Raw genomic sequence first — 18,102 nt, forward strand, 5'->3', positions numbered from 1 at the left:
TTTAAATTAATTTAAATTAATTTCAATCAATGGGATAGCAACCACCACCGGAAGATCGCGGAGAAATCGGTAAACTCAACGGAGTTAATTCAGAAAAATACCAAAAAAAATTGTTTGTAGGATATACAATATTTACTCTCTTTATTTCTCATCAAATCAGTATATACTCCCACACACACGTGTATCTTAAGAGCCCCTCCTAAAGGGGGGCTTATTAAACTCGGCATGGAGGAGACTGGTGAAAGAGTCGGTATCCAGTCTAAACCTCCTCACGCCAAAACTGGTGAGCAAAGAGTCTCTCCAACGATGACATCATCACACAGTTGGTACCCTTTCATTTCCCGCGAAATCTCAAAGATCACATGACCTGCTATCGCGGATTGGATATAACACTGTCTGCCTCCGGCTCGAAATCTTGACACTAGAGGCGCTGATTTCGTTCCTTATATTTTGGGCACTTGGGCGAGTTTGCCGACTTTGCTCTAGATCAAGCAGGAATGGCGACGAGTGGGTGTATGCAGTTCGGACTTCGCCGATTCATTCAACAAAATTCACTATGTTCACTCCGGAAACAAAGTGAGTATTTATGTGGTCGTTTCGTATTCATATTCAACTTTCTAATGCACCAATTATAAATTCGGTTTGCATTACTAATTTCTTGCAGGCAGTGAATAAAAGTTGAGCAAAATGTAAATATTCTAGTTCTGCTTGTCATCCCTACGTGGCACTGCACTATGTTGTGTATGTGTATGATCCATGAAATGCAAAATGTATTTTTTAGTAGCAGTAGTGGATGTATGCTTATTGCTATTTGCTTTTCATGCAATTTTTGTTTAGTGAAAAGATTGAACCGTTGAATTGGAGTGACGGAGGCATCGTGGTAGTCTAGATTAGATAAGAAAGGAATCACGTTGACTCGGTTGAGTTACGTCATAGCCTAGACCTTTTCGATGCAGACGAACGAGGCCGAAGGCCCAAACAAAACAATTTTGTACCATCGGAACACATCGGAAAAACAGAAGGCCAAAGCAGACTTTGGGCAATGCCATAAAGCAATTGTGACTCCTTTGAAACGCATGATTGGTCAGCGCACCCACAAACTTCTCAAAATCGTCCATTGGCACTGCCTCAATATAGGGACATAGTGTTTCAGCTAAAGCAGAATAGAAGAAGGCCGCAGCGCCCTGCCCTCGCCCTTTTTTCTAAATGAAAACACCCTGCTTTTTTTTAGTCTGGTTTTATTCTTTCTTCAGTTCGGTGTGTAACTGGACAGGCCGCCAGGAAACATTATGGTGTGGATGAGCCAGAAGGGCCTGTAATGAAAACAGCCCTACCTGGACCAAAATCAAAGGAACTATTGAGAGAACTTGACAACATACAGGTAAATAGTAAAATTCAAATTATCTAAATGTTGCAAAGCTTTCTGATTTCTTAACCCAAGTAGAAAAAACTGTACCGAGTATCTCACAATAATAGGTTCTAAAGATTTGCTTCCTTTACTTTCAGCATTGCTCAAGTGTGCAGTTTTTTGTCGACTACTCAAAATGTCTGGGCAACTATATCGTGGATATGGATGGCAATACTATTCTTGATCTGTTCACACAGATATCATCTATACCTCTTGGTAAGTTCTTTCTTGAATTTTAATCATCACTGAATATTCCATAGAAAGTCAATCCATTTAAAATTGTTGTGAAAAAGACAAGAATTGACTCCTGTTTAAGTCTTTTAATCGGTACTCCCAGTTGCTGGAATTGTTTGTGGCGCGTTTCAATAACAATTGACCAAAAGGATAGTACACTGATAATCTAAAATATTATTAAAACAATTAAGTATTAAAAGCCTCCGTGAAAAAGTAGGCACATTATGTAAAATTTTCTTTTTTAAAACACAGTTAAATCACTCAATTTCTTACAATGCCTACTTGTGCCTATTCTCAGGGTGAGGCTATCAGATTTATTTCATGAACCCATTAATTACTGATAGTAAAAGTTCATCATATGAGTCTCCTTCATTTGAGATAACTTGAGATACGTAGTGTCTAATCTTCTTTAAAATAAGTGTCAACCTCCTTCATTGAAGTTAAAATTATACAACATACTTATAAATTGTGTGTCAGTGTTAGGTCTGCTGGAGGAATTTGAGTAGGCTGAACCTAGTTTGGCATATTACCAGATAAAAACTGATCACTGACACACATCTAGAAGTAGAGAGAATCTAAAATTATCTCGGGTGGAGGAGGTGACAAACTTTGGTGACATTTCCTACTTATGTCAACTGGTTGTTTTTCTTTTTGACTCCTATAAATCTTGCCTTGAGATGACAATAACAAACTCCTTGAGCTGGTTTCTTGGGTGTCTCGATTGGCATTTGTCTAGCTATCCTAGTTAGTGTTATTGCAATATTTAAAAAAGCTACTTTCATCTGACCTTTGAACTCTTGCGCCTTTTTTTTGGCTAATCTGTTGTGCTTTAAAAAGTTCAATCAGCTTTTAAAAATGTGTTGTCCTTTGTCATTTATACTGTAAATGCCTGATCTTTTCTTTCCATTAAAACCCACTGTTTTTCCCATCCATAAAATATCTTGATCGTGAGAATATCAAAGATACAAATCAGGGGTCTGAGTATAACTAAAGCATTACAGAAAAACCAAACAATGTTAGTCGCTGCGACTTGCAATGGAACCATGAGAACATGACTAAAATCGCTTATTTGTACGATGCTTGCTGAACTACGGTTAACATGTCATGGAGTAAATCAGTCTTACTGGATAATGAGTTAATATGTGGCATTGGACATTAAACCTTGATAATTGTCTATGTTATCATATCGAATTTGAATATGGGTGTCCTATAGGTCTGGTGACCTTGAGTTGATGTCTGAAAATCTTGCTGGCACTGGTATGACTTATCATGAGCTTTATAGATGTTTTTCTTTTTAAAGGCTTTAATCCTATTTTCTGTTAATCAGAGGATAATCGCGTGACCTGGCAGGTTATGCCATAAACATGTAACATGATGTGACATATATTTATTGCACGAAAATGACCTGCAAGACTTGTTAAAATGTATATTGAAGGGAAATAAAATGAAGCTCAGTCAGAATGCTCAAAGATGAAGTTATAAAGTCAGATTAGCTAGGCAATAATGTGCTTCCATGGGCGGAGTGAGTTACCATCTTCTGCCAATGACAACATACATAAACACATGAAATATGTAAAATTTTGAAGGTTATGATTATCATTCTCTTGCCTTGCAGGGTACAACCATCCGAGCATGATAAAAGCTATGCAAGATCCTGCTAATGTGGTAAGTATGCCCAGCTCTCTCCCAGACTCAAGTGGTCTGTCCTCTTCAAAGAAAATCAATGCTGATTTAGTTTAGTGGGAGCCCCATTCAGCATGTCATAATCCGGTATCAATTCATCACCGACAGAGACATGAATCTAAGTGCATTTGCCAATTATTCATCTGCCTCTTTCCTTATTAATATTATTTGCTTTGGTTTCCGATTACTTTCTAAGATCATCAAATGCTCCTGCCTGTTTGTGTAGCCAAGAAGCCCAGTTCTCTGTTTGCAATCTTTATACTGAGAAGATTTGGCCATAAGGATGGCTCATGTAAAATTCATTACTTCCCCTTGGATCTGTTACGAAACTTCATCAGCTCACCAACAGTAACGATATTGTTACCAAAAGACTTGGAGCGTATGACGCCAACTGGTGTGAAATGGCTGTTCTGAAACTAAAATGTTCCTTCGTGATAAACATATAGGCCTAGAATATAAAATACAGTTTACTATTAGGTTGGCCTGTGGCTGTGTATGTATTCATGTAAAAATGTAAGGGCACTATATAAGTACATATGTGTAAGCCGACGTAACATAAATTCTTAACCATAAACGTTAAAGCATAGGCCTGTTCATAGTTCTATTGGTTTATCAGCTAAATGTGATGAAAACTGAGGGACATACATGTAGTTCTAAAAAGTTGCTCTTGTAAAATTACAGAACATAATCTTCTATGTTGGTTAAGAAAGGGTCTTGATTCAAGTGTAAAATCAGGAAAATGTTGATGGGAATGGCCCCTAATTTTAAGCTTGGTATCAGAAGTAATGATATGGCTTTAGTCTGGTATTGCTAAGAAAGATGCTAATAAATAATTTGTCCACTGCATCACCATAGATCAAAATATCAGAATTCATCTTATTGCATCCATATCATGGATCCGTTGCTCATGTGATCGGTGTTATCCAATTTTTTCAACATCTGTGTATTTCAGTATGACCTGGTTAACCGACCTGCACTTCAGGTGTTTCCCCCTGGTAACTGGCCAGCGCGAATGGAGAACTCTCTTTTGGAGGTATGCATATCTCAACCATATCTTTGCTAAAACATTTTAACTTCGCAGTAAAATATGTATCTTGTATAAAAGTTTGTCGCAGTTAACTGAATCATCAGGGTGTCTCGTGACAGTACCTTACCAATCATATAATTCTGATTTGTTTTTCAGATTGCCCCACCTGGCCTGAATCATGTACATACTCTGATGTGTGGTGCTTGCTCAAATGAACATGGATTCAAGGCCGTCTTCATGAGGCATATGGTAAGATACGAAAACATTAAGGGTGTCCTATATGTCTGTTGGTATTTAATTATTAATGGCCTACCAAAAATCAGTCCAAGCTTTCTCTGAACCATTTCAATACATTGGTTTTCCCTTGCTGGCTTAAGCCAATTTAACCCTACAAATCTTGTTTCATGGAGAGTTAATGTTATCAAGCATGCCCTGGTGACAATTTGGGTTAGTCGTTCGGTTTGTGTATCTTGAGAATTTTTCCTGCCCGCTGAAGAAAATGCTAAAATCTATTATTCTTTTCAGCGGAAATTACGAGGTGGTGCACCCCCAACGAAAGAAGATTTAGAAACGTGCCTCCTCAACCTTCCTCCTGGATGTCCTCCTCTCACCATTATGGGCTTCAAGAATGCCTTCCATGGGCGAACTATGGGTAAGGAGCTGAGTGGTTGTTTGAATCAATGAAAGATCACTTTGTCTACTCTTAATAATACTATACTCCGCAGACTCAGTGACGTATTTCTACTCTCATTGATGGCCTGAAAATACTAAACAACTGATTTGAAAGAATTGAATTATTTTCAACTGCTATTAACTTTGGGCTAACTGGGGTAGTTGATATTGGATTTCTTTGTCAAATCATTGGTCTATTGTAGAAAAATGCAAAGAAAAATAGGTTTTATTGTTGAGACTGAAATTACAAATCGAATTAAAAAAAAAGCAGTATGTTTTGTTGCTGTGTTGTCTCACCTGAGATATGTTAGAGCAGTAGCCTTTAATTGTCTGCCACCTTGGAGTGTTATCTACTGGCGAGAACTGTTGGCCATCTGGCTTGCCTGGTCAAAGGTGTCAAAAGCGCAGTTATTTTGTCAGCACATGTAGATCATCGACCTGCATAAAGAGATTTATTTAGGTGCATTGATTGGGAACACATGTGGTGTACTTACATGTAACAGTTAGATACATGGCAGATACATAAGCGGTTGCTGAAGACAAGCTATAGATAAGCTTACTATAGTGGCAAGGCCTGCTTTACAAATTCTCATGTTTTGTAATTTTATATTGGAAATCGATGTAGTCTTAACTGTAATAGATAAGTGAAGTCACTTTATTATCACTATCAGTTGTAAAAGTCAAAATCACTGTTTGTTATCTTAATTCTGCCACAGGGTGCTTGTGCGTTACCCACTCAAAATATACCTACAAGTTGGACATACCTCAGCTTGACTGGCCAATGGCTAACTTTCCAAAGTATCGTTACCCACTTGATACCCCTGAAAATTCTTCACGCAACGAAACAGAAGATAGTAATTGTCTATCTGAGGTAATGAGTTGCAGAGTCTTTTTAAACCTCTTCTTCTGTGTATGAACTGTGTGTTAGACTGTTTGAGAATGCCTTCTCCAAAACATTTTGTACCATTGGTGAAACACTGCAGACCAATAGTGAGATACTGGTTTGTTTTTCTCTCCGTCTTCGATTTGAAACATTTTGTTGATTTTGAAAAATATTCTTAAACTCAAAATGTGGCATTTGAAGAAGGCTTGGGCTGGTACGCCTATGATGAAACTAGATGCACCTTTCTTACCTGTGGTTTAGATTGCACAACAGTTTTCCCATTATCTGAACTATTTATTTTTTTGGGGTGGATGTTTTGTCAAGATGCTCAAGTGTGGCGTGTGTAGCGTAGTTTTCTCTTCATCAATAAATGTTCAATCTTAATTGGAAGCAAACGCTGCCGCAAAGAACCTATTTTTTATCACATTTCTCATCAAATGTGTTACTTTTTCATAGGTGTCTTAAATGTCACTCACACAAAGGCCAGTCATAAAGTAGACTTTCCGCAGATGGACTGGCCGTGTGCATCATTCCCAGAAATCAAATATCCATTGGAAAGTCATGTTGTTGAAAATCAGAAAGAGGAACAACGCTGCTTGGATGAGGTATTTTGGATACAGGGATTTGTTTTTATTACATGTACCTTCTAAGGTGTTCTCCACTCTATTTTCTTTTGGTCAGGTAGTAAGCTCTGATTTAATTTCTTCTTTAACTGCATGGTCCGATGGTGTATATTTTGGTCTGGTTACAATAGTTTTTTAATAGAAAAAACCATTTCAGCTCCAAAGCGAGTTTTTTTTGTCTGATGAAAAAATTTGAATTTCCAATAGAGTAAATCAAATTTTACCAACAGCCAGTTGTCTAAATACATGTAGCAACTTGCTGAAATTGATCAAGAAATATTTCCCTGTCCAGGTAGTGCAGAAGAATAGGATGACAGGGAGGGGCTAACATGCGGTGAGCTTGGGGCGGGGGCTTCCGCCAAAAAAGTACTCTTATACCAATAACATATGCTTTTATCACCTTAGCTCTGGAGGGGGGGGGCTTCCGTTAAAAAAGTGCTCTTGTCACAAATCATAGTTCGAGTTCCTCCACGAAATGGCCAACAAGAGAAGTAAAGCAAATTCTGCAATTTGTGAATTTTCATTTACCTGTACCACAAGAAAATACAATGAAAATGAACATTGTAGGCTTTTAACTCTAAGGTTTGGGGTTTAACAAGTTGCTCTACTAATTATACGAGAATGCCATCTTAAAATCATAACCCTAAGGCTATCGTTTTAACCAGTTAGTGTGACACACTAGCTTCCCTGCATCTAAACTTCTTCAGAGCTTTTTTTCTTGACGTGTTTGTGTGTTGGTAGGTGCCTTGAATGTAACACGTGCAAAGGCCAACCAGAAACTTGACATACCACAGCTGGACTGGCCCTGTGCATCGTTTCCTGAGCTCAAATACCCGTTGGAGAGGTATGGAGTTGAAAATGCACAGGAGGAACAGCGTTGCTTGCATGAGGTACATTTTGTGGCTGTGTGCATGCTTAGATCAGATCTTGCTCTCTTTATCTTATTGTCTTGTGCGTTAGATGTTAGTTGCTTGTGCTCAACCAACACTTCCCTAGCACCAGGGGTGGATGCAAGGTGCATTCGCTCCCTCTTTTACCTGGCAGATAAAAGCTTTTTTTAAATGGTCAGTTGACCACAATTGCGCCCATCATGTCTACAACTACTTTTGATTGTTAAAACAATAAAGCTTAAAAAATTGTGAAAATTTATTTTTTGGGGGATATTTTACAATTGGCCAAAACAAATAGCTGCTTCATAAATGTCTTTCGAAAATATGGCAAAAAGGACGCGTTTGGATGTGGTTTTCAGCAGTATCTCTACTTCTATAAACCTTCGTTCGGCTGGATCAACATTCCAAAGAAAAAAGTGTGTCCTCGGAATGATCCTGGGCTTCTGTTAGGCTTCAGTGCATGAGATTGCACTTTTGCACTGTATACATCATGCACTGCTCTTATACCCTTGGTCTTTTCTGCTTCCCTTCATAATTATAGGTGCTCTGAATGCGAGTACGGTCAAACCCACGCATAAACTTTATTTCCCTGCCGACGATTGGCCGGTTGCACCATTCCCCAAAGTTATGTATCCATATGAAAAATATGCTGAGCATAATGCTAGGCAGGAGAGAATGTGCTTGAGTGAGGTATTGTGAAACTCATTAAACCCAATTTCTTGCCGCATCCTACCTCATCTGAAACAGGACTGGCTCCTCTAAGGAAGGCTCCTCTTCATAACCCACTTCATAAAATCAACATCCAATTACCCCCTTTTAATCAATGAGGAGGTCTGTCTCTGAAAGATAAGGTTTGTACTGTCATTGCAATAACTTATTTTGAAGCTTTTGAACACACTTCTTCACAGGACAGGAGTGTGTTGCCCAAGTGGTAAAGTGAATAAGTTTTGCTAAACATGTGACGATTAAGGACAACAAAAGGTGTGACATGTTGACACATAACTTTTACAGAGGAAAATACATCCAAAACTTCTGCAATTAAATTTTCAAGCTATTGGGAAGATTTTCACATCATTCTGAGGCTAATAAAGTGCAGATACAAAACACTCATTTTCGGTTTTCTGGTCATTGCAACTTATTTTGCTATCCTGGATCAGTAGTTTTTGTCAACCAACTCTTTTGTGTATCTGTAGGTGCTATGAATGCAAGCCACTTGCCCAACAAACCAGAAACCAAACTATTTTTCCCTGCCACTGACTGGCCCATGGGACCATTTCCCCAAGTCAGATACCCATATGATAAGTATGCTGCTGAAAATGCAGAAGAGGAGAAACGGTGCTTGCATGAGGTATGGTGAGATAGTGTCCTGAATAACCTGTCCCCGTATCCAATGACACCAGCCTGTCCTGTGCAGTTGTGTATATTTGATAGCCGATCTATCAACCAAACTAGCCTTGTAAGAAGGCTTTTTTTCTCAAGATTTCGTTTGGTCAGAATTAGAAACCGATCTATTAATGAAAATGCTTCTTGTGGCTCAATTTCCTTACTCTAAAAAGTTTCCATTTGACGGACAGATCTTCTCAAACCTCACTTTAATCCAAAGATAACAGGTTTTTTTACACCTTTGTCCATTTGTTCAAAACAAGTGTATAAAGCCCATTATAATCAGCGCCAAGTTAGTAAACTTACTTGCTTTGAACAACTGGGCCCGAATCTCACCAATATGAACAAAATGGTTCCCACTTTGCCATACCTGCAACAACCTAAATATGCCACCTTCCTTATCCAGCTGTATCACAGATTCAAATCTGTATGTAAACATTGTATGTATTCACTAATGCCTTGAGCCATCGTTTCAATATCATCTCGAGGCCAGCACTGTCGAACCTTTACACAAACTCTTATTTCTCAACTAATTTGGCTGGTTGTGAAAAATATTCGGGGCAAAGTTATGAAATCATCTTTATGAATAGTCTGTCTTTAGCTTCTTGTAATCTTTATAACCAATTTGCTTTAATCTTTATAACCAATTTGCTTTATTAATAAGCCAACCTCTTCTTCCCATCACATGTGCTTGGTGGCAATATATTTGGTGATTCTTGGAGTTAACCCGAATTTTCCCCCAATAAAATGGTGCAGGGTTGTCCTTTGTCCTCGGATAACATCATGTCAGAACCTTTCCACAATCTTTCCATCCAATAAGTACTAATAGAACTTTTTCTGACAAACCCTTGGGGGTTAATGGTATCTAGTTACAGGTCATTATGTCAATTTCACTAATATATCTTGAGTGTGCATTTTTATCTAATCATTGTATAAATCTATAAAGATTTATCTGATATTATCAATAATAATATCTTTGTTGATAAAAGTTCAAGTATGACTGAAGATAGGTTTGTGTTTGATAAAGATAGTTGAATATTGTGCAACGAGTAGTTGATCGAGTAGTTACGAAAAGATCTTTAAGCATTCAATATCATACTTCTTTAATATCATGTAAGAAGTCTGTTGCCAGATTTAAACACTTTATGATATGCAACTGATTCATGCACTTAGAACTTATCAAAATGAGACATGTTAAGCCTATCAAAGGCTATGTGTTTTTAAATATTTCTAACTTGTGTTGACAGATTCGTGCCCTAGTCGAGGAGTATAATGGCAGAGGTACCCCCTGTGTCGGCATCATCACTGAGCCAATCCAAGCCGAGGGAGGTGACAACTATGCTTCTCCCGACTTCTTCCAAAAACTTCAAAAGATATGTAAAGAGGTATGTAGAAATAAGACTGTAAATGTTTGCTTACCAACAAGAGTCAATCTGGTACCTAGGACATGTAAGCATCATATGCATTGATGAGGTAAATTACCCACGCCATCCAGTTCCTTTGTAGTGCACGCACAGATCAGTTGATGCATGATGAAATTAGTTTGCTATCCACATGATGTTATACATTATGTCCATAAAAGCAACAGTTTTATTTGAATGATATTCATCTATAAAACATTGTATTTACTATCTTTGTTCTGTCCAATATTTCAGTTTGACATTGCATTCATCGTTGACGAAGTCCAGACTGGCCTGGGTGCTACCGGTAAGATGTGGGCTCATGAACACTGGGACCTCCCTGAACCACCAGATATTGTGAGCTTCAGTAAGAAGGCCATCACGGGAGGTTTCTTCTTTAAAGAGGAATACAAGGCAACCGACGTAAGTAGTCCTTGATATTGTGACACGGTAAAGTTAGTGTGGTCTCAAGGTCTGCTCGCGCCGCAATGGGTTATCAGGCTGGAGCTTATCCGGGATTTTACAGTATAAAGGGACTAGAAGTATCACTCCCCCTGGATAGCATGCTGATCCGCAGGTCAACTTGCCAGGCAAGCCTAATATAAGTACCTATTAATACTTCTTGGTGGGAGCTGGACTGTGTGGGTGTGTGTGGCTTGTTCTCCTGCGCACCTTTTCCTCATCAATCTCCTTCCTATTTTCAGGGTCACAGGATCTTCAACACTTGGATGGGCGACCCGCACAAGATCATTCTGCTTGAAGCTGTTGTAAAGGAAATCAAGTCAGAAAACCTGCTTGCACAAGTCAATGAAACTGGCAATTTCCTTCTTGCTGGGCTCAAGAAACTTCAGGTATGAATACTGTACCATAAATCCAATACACTGTAAAGAATGCTCTATGATGTCATCACAAATGCATTGGCCCATTTGGGAAGCCCTATGTGGTGTTAAATGAGTTTTCCATATGATATAAATGATATATCTTAGAGCTATTTTGTCTCACATTTAAATCGTCTATCATTTGTCACTTGTTTTGCTAACTTGCTACCGCAATCGCATGTGAACCAGAGAGTGTAATACCTTGCTCTGCCTATATCTTCAAGCCTTTCGTTGCCTCTGCAGGACACTTACCCTGACCGTCTTGCTAATGCTCGTGGACTTGGAACCTTCTGTAGCATTGATACTCATGATGCACAGATGAGGGACAAGATGATACATTCGCTCAAACAGAGAGGTAATGGAAACGATCTGTTGTTATCATCCATTCCTACACTTGACTTCAGTCAGTGAAATACTAAGTTGCGAGTTGAGCGTCAACATAACATTATAAGCTTGATAAACAATATTAGGCAAATGTAAGGTAGGAAGAAACCGAAGACCCCGGTCAAAGAGAGTCGCCCTGTCTTATCACATGACCGACCAGATATCAAAGCAAGTACCTCGGGGGTGACAGGCACTGATGTTTCTGCTGTGCCACTCCGAAAGTCTATACTAGTGACTAATGCTAAATAATAAAAGATACAGGCTTAACTTGTAATTCATCGTTGAAATAAAAATTTTGTAGAAATCTGCATCAAATCCAATGTGTTTGTCTTTCAGGTATCAACATTGGAGGTTGTGGAGTGAGCAGTCTACGTCTGCGGCCAAGTCTGACTGCCCAGCCTCACCACTGTGAAATCTTCTTAGATGCTCTCAATGAAATCATGAAAGAATTATAAGTGCTTGCCTTATAATAACCATTTGATTCAAAGTGAAGGTGGTCGCACTACTCTTTTAGTTCTAATCAAGGATTGTTAGCTTGATGCAGAGTTTGTTGAGTCCTCATAATCAAGAAATCTTTTGTTGTAATGAGAAGTGATCAATAGGGATCGGATTTTCCCTCAAAATCTTCTTTTGAAAGTCATTCCCTCAGATGCATTGAATACCAACATTGCGTTTAAGTCCATAAGCTTTAATGAAAAACTACTTCTTAGCAATCAGTTTTAAGATACCAGTAGTTTCATAGCCAAGCCTGGAAGTGGAATGCTTGACAAGTGACTTTATTTTGAGACAACCTATATATTCAGTGAATGTGTCAGAAAATAGTATGCTCGTCTTAAACATACCATTGCCATGATGGAGAACTATGTGAATTTAAGGGAGATATACCTTATCAGGGGGAGTGGGACTGGTTGTCTTAGAAGTTAAGATTAAGCTACAGTCAGCTGCAACAAGCCAAAAAGGGCAAATCAGGTATCTGTGTGCTGTTCAGTTCTTTTATATGCTTTCAATATACATATATATATATATTTGGTTGATGTTTGCATCGTCAGTCTCAAAATATGTGACAATTGTTGGCCCATTGTACGTAATTATATTGGTTTGTGATTAGTGTTTCAAATATTAATATATTACCGGTATAATCGGTAGATTTTAATGCTAAAAAATGTTTGACCACACTTGACCGTTTGTTAGTGAATTTAGTAATTTTTCAGACACAATGATGTCTCAATAAAATGGTAATCATACGTATAGACTTCTATAATATACTCCTTCCTTCTGTGTATCCAGAATAAAAAAAAGATAAATTTATATATGAAAACAAATTGTTCCTTTTTGCTGTATGATGACTTGATTTTAAAACTGGCCAATGCAGCTGCAATCGGGAATTGACATCCCAAAAGGCATCACTGATTTTTCTTAGGGTATGAATACATGTAATCATCCTATAGTCCAAATGTGATGAACAATCAAAATTTCAATTCGTCCTGTTATGATAGTGCTAGGCTCTTGGATCATCAATCTTCTATTTTGGTGCTACGTAGTCCAGAATCCTCCATCTACGGGAAGGTGGACTCCGTGTATCATGCTGGCCTGGTCGCTGAGTAAGAATAATGTGGCATTGGCAACATCAACTTCCTCTGCAATTAAGACAACAACAATTTTACAGAAGGATCACCTTTAACTTGGTAGGAGTGATACATTGGGTGATATGAATAAAGGCTAGCAAATGCTTTTACTTCAATTTTGTACAGAAAGGCCAAGTATAAATGTACATGGAGTTTTAGATAAAAGCATTTACTAGTCTTTATTCATATCACCCAATATCAACAGGTAACTTTATAGCAGACAGTTGGCATAATAAGACAAATGGGCCTTTTAGGCTGCGTATCCATAGTCTATTCCATTGGTCAAGTTGTGGACTAGAGGCGTTGTTTGCATTTTACAAGGGAACCGTCTATGGATGAGGAGCCGAAGGGAGTGGAATATATGAGGAGGGTATGACTCGCTCAGTGAAGGGCGATATGCTGTCATACAGGAATTCTGTTGGCTGAACTGACATAGAAGTGGCCCATCTCTATTCCATTGATGATTTAACCAACTGCCAACTGCTAAAAGGGAGTGATCATCTAGAGTCCTCGAGCTTCTCCACTTAGTTCTGGCAATTAGCTGCCTTTGAGCCAAACTAGCTATGTTGTTGAGTGGTTCCCGTACCTGCAAATCTCCCAAGTGGTATTCTGTCAAGCATTGGTTGACTTCTGGCAGGGTCACTCCAGTTCTGTCTCCCCATAGCTGTCATGACGACCGTGGGATGAACAGTATTCACTCGAATCTTGTGTGGTCCAAGTTCTAAAGCCATGACTCTTGAGATAGCATCCACAGCACCTTTTGTTCCGCAATATAGGATGTGTTCCTTCAGAGCCCTCTCTGATGCTTGACTTGACATATTGACTATTGAGCCTCCTTTTCCTGATTCAATCATCCCTTTAGCAACGACCTGGGAGACGCAAATGATCGACTTGACATTGGTATTGTACAAGCTGAAATTGAATGAACAGTTTGTTGTTGAATGGAGACAAGATACTGCATGCCTAGAGCTAGCTTTTGGTCGGGGTCACTGGCGGTTTGGGGTGGTAAAAACTTCCTAGTGCTCTCCATCTAGCTACATGGCCCTCTTCTGTGATCATGTAAAACCATTTTTGGCAAGATGCTCATGTGTTGGCACAATCTCATATTTTCAAGAAAGGAAGGAAGAAGAGGATTTAAATTGTGACTCGTACGTATCAAAATCCTCTGGTTTGATATCCAAAAGGCTAGCCAAAACAATTATTGCTGCATTGTTAACTAAGAAGTCAACTGGTCCTATGGCTTCAATAGCTTTCTTGGTGGCGTTCCAGTCCGAGAGATCTGCCTGGACACCATGAGTGTTGGGGATCTGCAAGAGATGAACAGCGATGTTCTAAGCTCATCCATCTTTAAAAAATTCTTGTTTTAAAGGACAATTAACAAGGCCAGCTTATTTGTGAAGAATAGCTTATAACAGGTATCCTCGCCTTAACCAAATTAACAATTTAGCATTCGTCGTACACAAAAGAATTTACAGTTGAGACATCAATGTTTAGGGTAAATCAAGGTTTGATGATAAAAGTGATTGCTAACATGCTATACTTGCCTCTTGTTCAACCTTATCCAATTCTTCCTTTGTCCTACTGACAGCCCAGACTTCTGCCCCATTTTTGGACAATCCTTCTACAATAGCTCGACCAATACCTATAGAATATTGAAAACGGCTATAAATGGGAGCGTTTCATGCAAGGAGAAAATATGTAAAATCTGCTGCCTCCCTGAAATAGGCGGTGATACATGTAGGACTATTATTCTTAAGTTCTTAACTTCGACTGCAGGATCCTCTTAGAAACTAACCACCTCCCCATGGAAACCGGCCCCAAAAATTAAATCGTTCTGAGAATGCCTATTTAAAATTTCCCGCAATATCTTAGCCACGCCTCATTCAAATTCATGTCGCCTGCTCGTCTGCCAATTAGACTGACCTAAAACATTTTAATCAAGGCAGTCAAGGTTGTCATGGTCAATCTCAAACTGGCACAAATAGCGGCCAGCAACAGTTACTCCAACCGCATTGCCTTGGCGGGCCGCATGGAGTTCTCATGGGCAGATGAAGCGAAGGGGCGTTAGATCCCGGTCCAAAGAAGACAGGCTCCTTGGCTCAGACATCCTGACGTAACATAATCCGCCTCTCGATGCTCTCAGGATGGGCTCAGACGGGGCGAGCGTTGCTCGTGCTTTTGTCGTCTGCTCGTAGGGAAGTCGGCTGGTGAAATCGGAGTAGGCTGCTTACCGCGTCCCCCACCAGTCACGATAGCCTTCTTCCCCGAGAAGTCGTATGCCATTTTGGCAGTGTCATTTGTCACCTCCACGAGAGACTTCAAATCCGATACTTCCGTCTCGACTGAGATATGGCGTCTAGTCATTGTCATTAACATATACCTGTTTGCTTTTGGCGCGAGATATAAATCATGGCACATTTATTATTGCATGATATCCTGAAAGAAATCATGCAGGGGTGTGTGATGACCGGACAAGCGAACATTACATATAGCCTGGTCCACCAAATGTTACACTCCGGACACAGTGGACCGGCCTCCTCCCTCACTCTATAAGATGACGCAATGGACTGCCCCGTCGGGAGTCCACCAAGTGTACCCGCGTGCATGGGGTCAGCACAACATTACACGGTCTAGTTATATTTGCAGTCATCAGAAATAATTGGAAAGAGGACAATTTTCATTTCACTTTAATATTTCTTTAATAGATTGTATACTCCTTCTGTATAGATAAATTTATATATGAAAACAAATTCCTTTTTTGTATGATGACTTGATCTTAAAACTGGCCAATGCAGCTGCAATCGGGAATTGACATCCAAAGAGGCATCGCTGATTTTTCTTGGGGTATGAATACATGTAATCATCCTATAGTCCAAATGTGGTGAAGAATCAAAGTTTCAATTCTGCATGTTACGATAATGACAGGCTCTTGGATCCCCAATCTTCTATTTTGGTGCTACGCAGCCCAGAATCCTCCGTCTACGGGAAGGTGGACTCCGTGTATCATGCTGGCCTGGTCGCTGAGTAAGAATAATGTGGTATTGGCAACGTCTACTTCCTCTGCAATTAAGAACATTAAGTTAGTTTAAATTTACCGGAAGGATTATCTATAACTTAGTAGAAGTTATACATATCAAAAGGTAACTTTATAGCAGACAGTTGACATAATGCGATAAATTGATATGAGGAAGGTTATGATTCAGTCCGTGAAGGCGGTCATTTCTATTCCATTCAACCAACTGCCAACTGCGAGAAGGGAGTAATCATCTAGAGTCCTCGAGCTTCTCCACTTAGTTCTGGCAATTAGCTGCCTTTGAGCCAAACTAGCTATGTTGTTGAGTGGTTCCCGTACCTGCAAATCTCCCAAGTGGTATTCTGTCAAGCATTGGTTGACCTCTGGCAGGGTCGCTCCAGAACTGTCTTCCCAAAGCTGTCATTACAACCGTGGGATTGACAGTATTCACTCGAATCTTGTGTGGTCCAAGTTCTAAAGCCATGACTCTTGAAATGGCATCCACAGCACCTTTTGTTCCGCAATATAGGGTGTGTTCCTTCAGAGCCCTCTGTGATGCTTGACTTGACATATTGACTATTGAGCCTCCTTTTCCTGATTCAATCATGCCTTTAGCAACGACCTGGGAGACGCAAATGATCGACTTGACATTGGTATGGAACAAGCTGAAATTGAATGAACAGTTTGTTGTTGAATGGAGACAAGATATTGTATGCCTGGAGCTATAGCTTTTGGTCGGGGTCACTGGCGGTTTGGGGTGGTAAATGCTTCCAAGTGCTCTCCATCTAGCTACATGGCCCTCTACTGTGATCATGTAAAACCATTTTTGGCAAGATGCTCATGTGTTGGCACAATCTCATATTTCGTCAAGGGAAGCAACTATGCAGAAGATGGGAAGAAGATGATTTCAATTGTGACTCATACGTATCAAAATCCTCTGGTTTGACATCAACAAAGCTGGCCACAGCACTTGTTGCCGCATTGTTAACTAAGAAGTCAACTGGTCCTATGGCTTCAATAGCTTTCTTTGTGGCGTTCCAATCCGAGAGATCTGCCTGGACACCATGGGTGTTGGGGATCTGCAAGAGATGAACAGTGATGTTCTAAGTTCATCCATCTTTAAAAAATTCTTGTTCTTAAAGGACAATACGCTTATTTGTGAAGAATAGCTTGTAACAGGTATCCTCGCCTTAACCAAATTAACAATTTAGCATTCGTCGTACACAAAAGAATTTACAGTTGAGACATCAATGTTTAGGGTAAATCAAGGTTTGATGATAAAAGTCATTGCTAACATGCTGCACTTGCCTCTTGTTCAACCTTATCCAATTCTTCCTTTGTCCTACTGACAGCCCAGACTTCTGCCCCATTTTTCGACAATCCTTCTACAATAGCTCGACCAATACCTATAGATTGAAAACAGCTATAAAATCTTTAAGGATCAAAGGGTTCTTGACTCCCTTGGCATTTCAATGATGATAGTCTTTCTATGAACGCGGTATAGCGGTGATATAGCACCTCCATGTAGGCCTATTATTCTTAAGTTCTAAAGTTCGCCGAGATCGCGGGACTCTCTGAGAAACTAAGTTCATGGAGTATAAATAGCCAATCAAAATTCATGCAAAATATGGCACCCCAGGGGGGCCTCTTCAAAACGACACGCGATACCGGTATTCACAAGGACGACCTGTATTATACGTGGATATAAATAGTCCCGGTCATGCGCAAGGAGGTTGGCTCCGTGGCTCAGACGGAGCGAGGGATCGGCTCGTCCTTTTGGCCAAGTTGGCTGGTGAAATCGGTGTACTTACCGCGTCCCCCACCGGTCACGATAGCGTTTTTCCCTGAGAAGTTGTATGCCATCTTGGCAGTCTCCTGTCACCTCAACGAGAGACTTCAAATCCGTTGCTTCCGTTTCGACTCTACTGTGACTGCTTTGTTGTATCTGTGTCAAATGATATGGCATCCAGTTATTGTCATTGTCATTAACATATTCATG

General features: G+C 39.7%; 3 protein-coding genes across 6 annotated transcripts; 1 reads left to right on the top strand and 2 right to left on the bottom strand.

Moving 5' to 3' along the window:
- Positions 1-429: 429 nt before the first annotated feature.
- Positions 430-12,773, top strand: LOC135493161 (4-aminobutyrate aminotransferase, mitochondrial-like). Of its 4 annotated transcripts, none has more exons than XM_064780192.1 (13): positions 430-576; positions 1,254-1,381; positions 1,507-1,624; positions 3,258-3,307; positions 4,278-4,358; positions 4,509-4,601; positions 4,878-5,004; positions 6,364-6,512; positions 10,051-10,188; positions 10,459-10,626; positions 10,908-11,054; positions 11,325-11,436; positions 11,802-12,773. In XM_064780192.1, the coding sequence occupies exons 1-13, from the start codon at positions 498-500 to the stop codon at positions 11,918-11,920; spliced, it is 1,509 nt and encodes a 502-aa protein (XP_064636262.1). In that variant the 5' UTR covers positions 430-497; the 3' UTR covers positions 11,921-12,773. The 4 variants fall into 4 exon arrangements, with proteins under 4 accessions (XP_064636262.1, XP_064636272.1, XP_064636255.1 ...); XM_064780202.1 differs by lacking the exon at positions 6,364-6,512 and adding an exon at positions 7,272-7,420; XM_064780185.1 differs by lacking the exon at positions 6,364-6,512 and adding an exon at positions 7,962-8,110.
- A 1-nt stretch (position 12,774) lies between these two features.
- LOC135493175 (L-xylulose reductase-like) lies at positions 12,775-15,438 on the bottom strand. The gene is made up of 5 exons (XM_064780216.1): positions 15,322-15,438; positions 14,635-14,732; positions 14,243-14,397; positions 13,677-14,002; positions 12,775-13,102 (listed from the first exon to the last, which is right to left on the bottom strand). Exons 1-5 carry the CDS (start codon positions 15,371-15,373, stop codon positions 12,999-13,001), a joined length of 735 nt encoding a protein of 244 aa, XP_064636286.1. The 5' UTR covers positions 15,374-15,438; the 3' UTR covers positions 12,775-12,998.
- A 344-nt stretch (positions 15,439-15,782) lies between these two features.
- LOC135499570 (L-xylulose reductase-like) lies at positions 15,783-18,067 on the bottom strand. Its single transcript, XM_064790466.1, has 5 exons — positions 17,915-18,067; positions 17,412-17,509; positions 17,028-17,182; positions 16,443-16,768; positions 15,783-16,150 (listed from the first exon to the last, which is right to left on the bottom strand). Exons 1-5 carry the CDS (start codon positions 17,964-17,966, stop codon positions 16,047-16,049), a joined length of 735 nt encoding a protein of 244 aa, XP_064646536.1. The 5' UTR covers positions 17,967-18,067; the 3' UTR covers positions 15,783-16,046.
- Between the last annotated feature and the right edge of the window lie 35 nt (positions 18,068-18,102).

Source organism: Lineus longissimus, chromosome 1, assembly GCF_910592395.1.
Source record: "Lineus longissimus chromosome 1, tnLinLong1.2, whole genome shotgun sequence".
In the NCBI taxonomy this organism is placed as follows: domain Eukaryota; kingdom Metazoa; phylum Nemertea; class Pilidiophora; order Heteronemertea; family Lineidae; genus Lineus; species Lineus longissimus.

What these genes read in the sequence shown, in the direction of transcription:
- LOC135493175 (XM_064780216.1), bottom strand. Translation starts at nt 15,373, where the DNA reads ATGGCATACGACTTCTCGGGGAAGAAGGCTATCGTGACTGGTGGGGGA. An exon ending in TGGATAAGGTTGAACAAGAG is followed by an intron (nt 14,398 to 14,634) that starts GCAAGTATAGCA and finishes CATCTCTTGCAG; the next exon opens with ATCCCCAACACTCATGGTGT. An exon ending in AAACCAGAGGATTTTGATAC is followed by an intron (nt 14,003 to 14,242) that starts GTACGAGTCACA and finishes ATTCAATTTCAG; the next exon opens with CTTGTACAATACCAATGTCA.
- LOC135499570 (XM_064790466.1), bottom strand. Translation starts at nt 17,966, where the DNA reads ATGGCATACAACTTCTCAGGGAAAAACGCTATCGTGACCGGTGGGGGA. An exon ending in TGGATAAGGTTGAACAAGAG is followed by an intron (nt 17,183 to 17,411) that starts GCAAGTGCAGCA and finishes CATCTCTTGCAG; the next exon opens with ATCCCCAACACCCATGGTGT. An exon ending in AAACCAGAGGATTTTGATAC is followed by an intron (nt 16,769 to 17,027) that starts GTATGAGTCACA and finishes ATTCAATTTCAG; the next exon opens with CTTGTTCCATACCAATGTCA.
- LOC135493161 (XM_064780175.1), top strand. Translation starts at nt 498, where the DNA reads ATGGCGACGAGTGGGTGTATGCAGTTCGGACTTCGCCGATTCATTCAA. An exon ending in TGCAAGATCCTGCTAATGTG is followed by an intron (nt 3,308 to 4,277) that starts GTAAGTATGCCC and finishes TGTGTATTTCAG; the next exon opens with TATGACCTGGTTAACCGACC. An exon ending in ACATTCGCTCAAACAGAGAG is followed by an intron (nt 11,437 to 11,801) that starts GTAATGGAAACG and finishes TTTGTCTTTCAG; the next exon opens with GTATCAACATTGGAGGTTGT.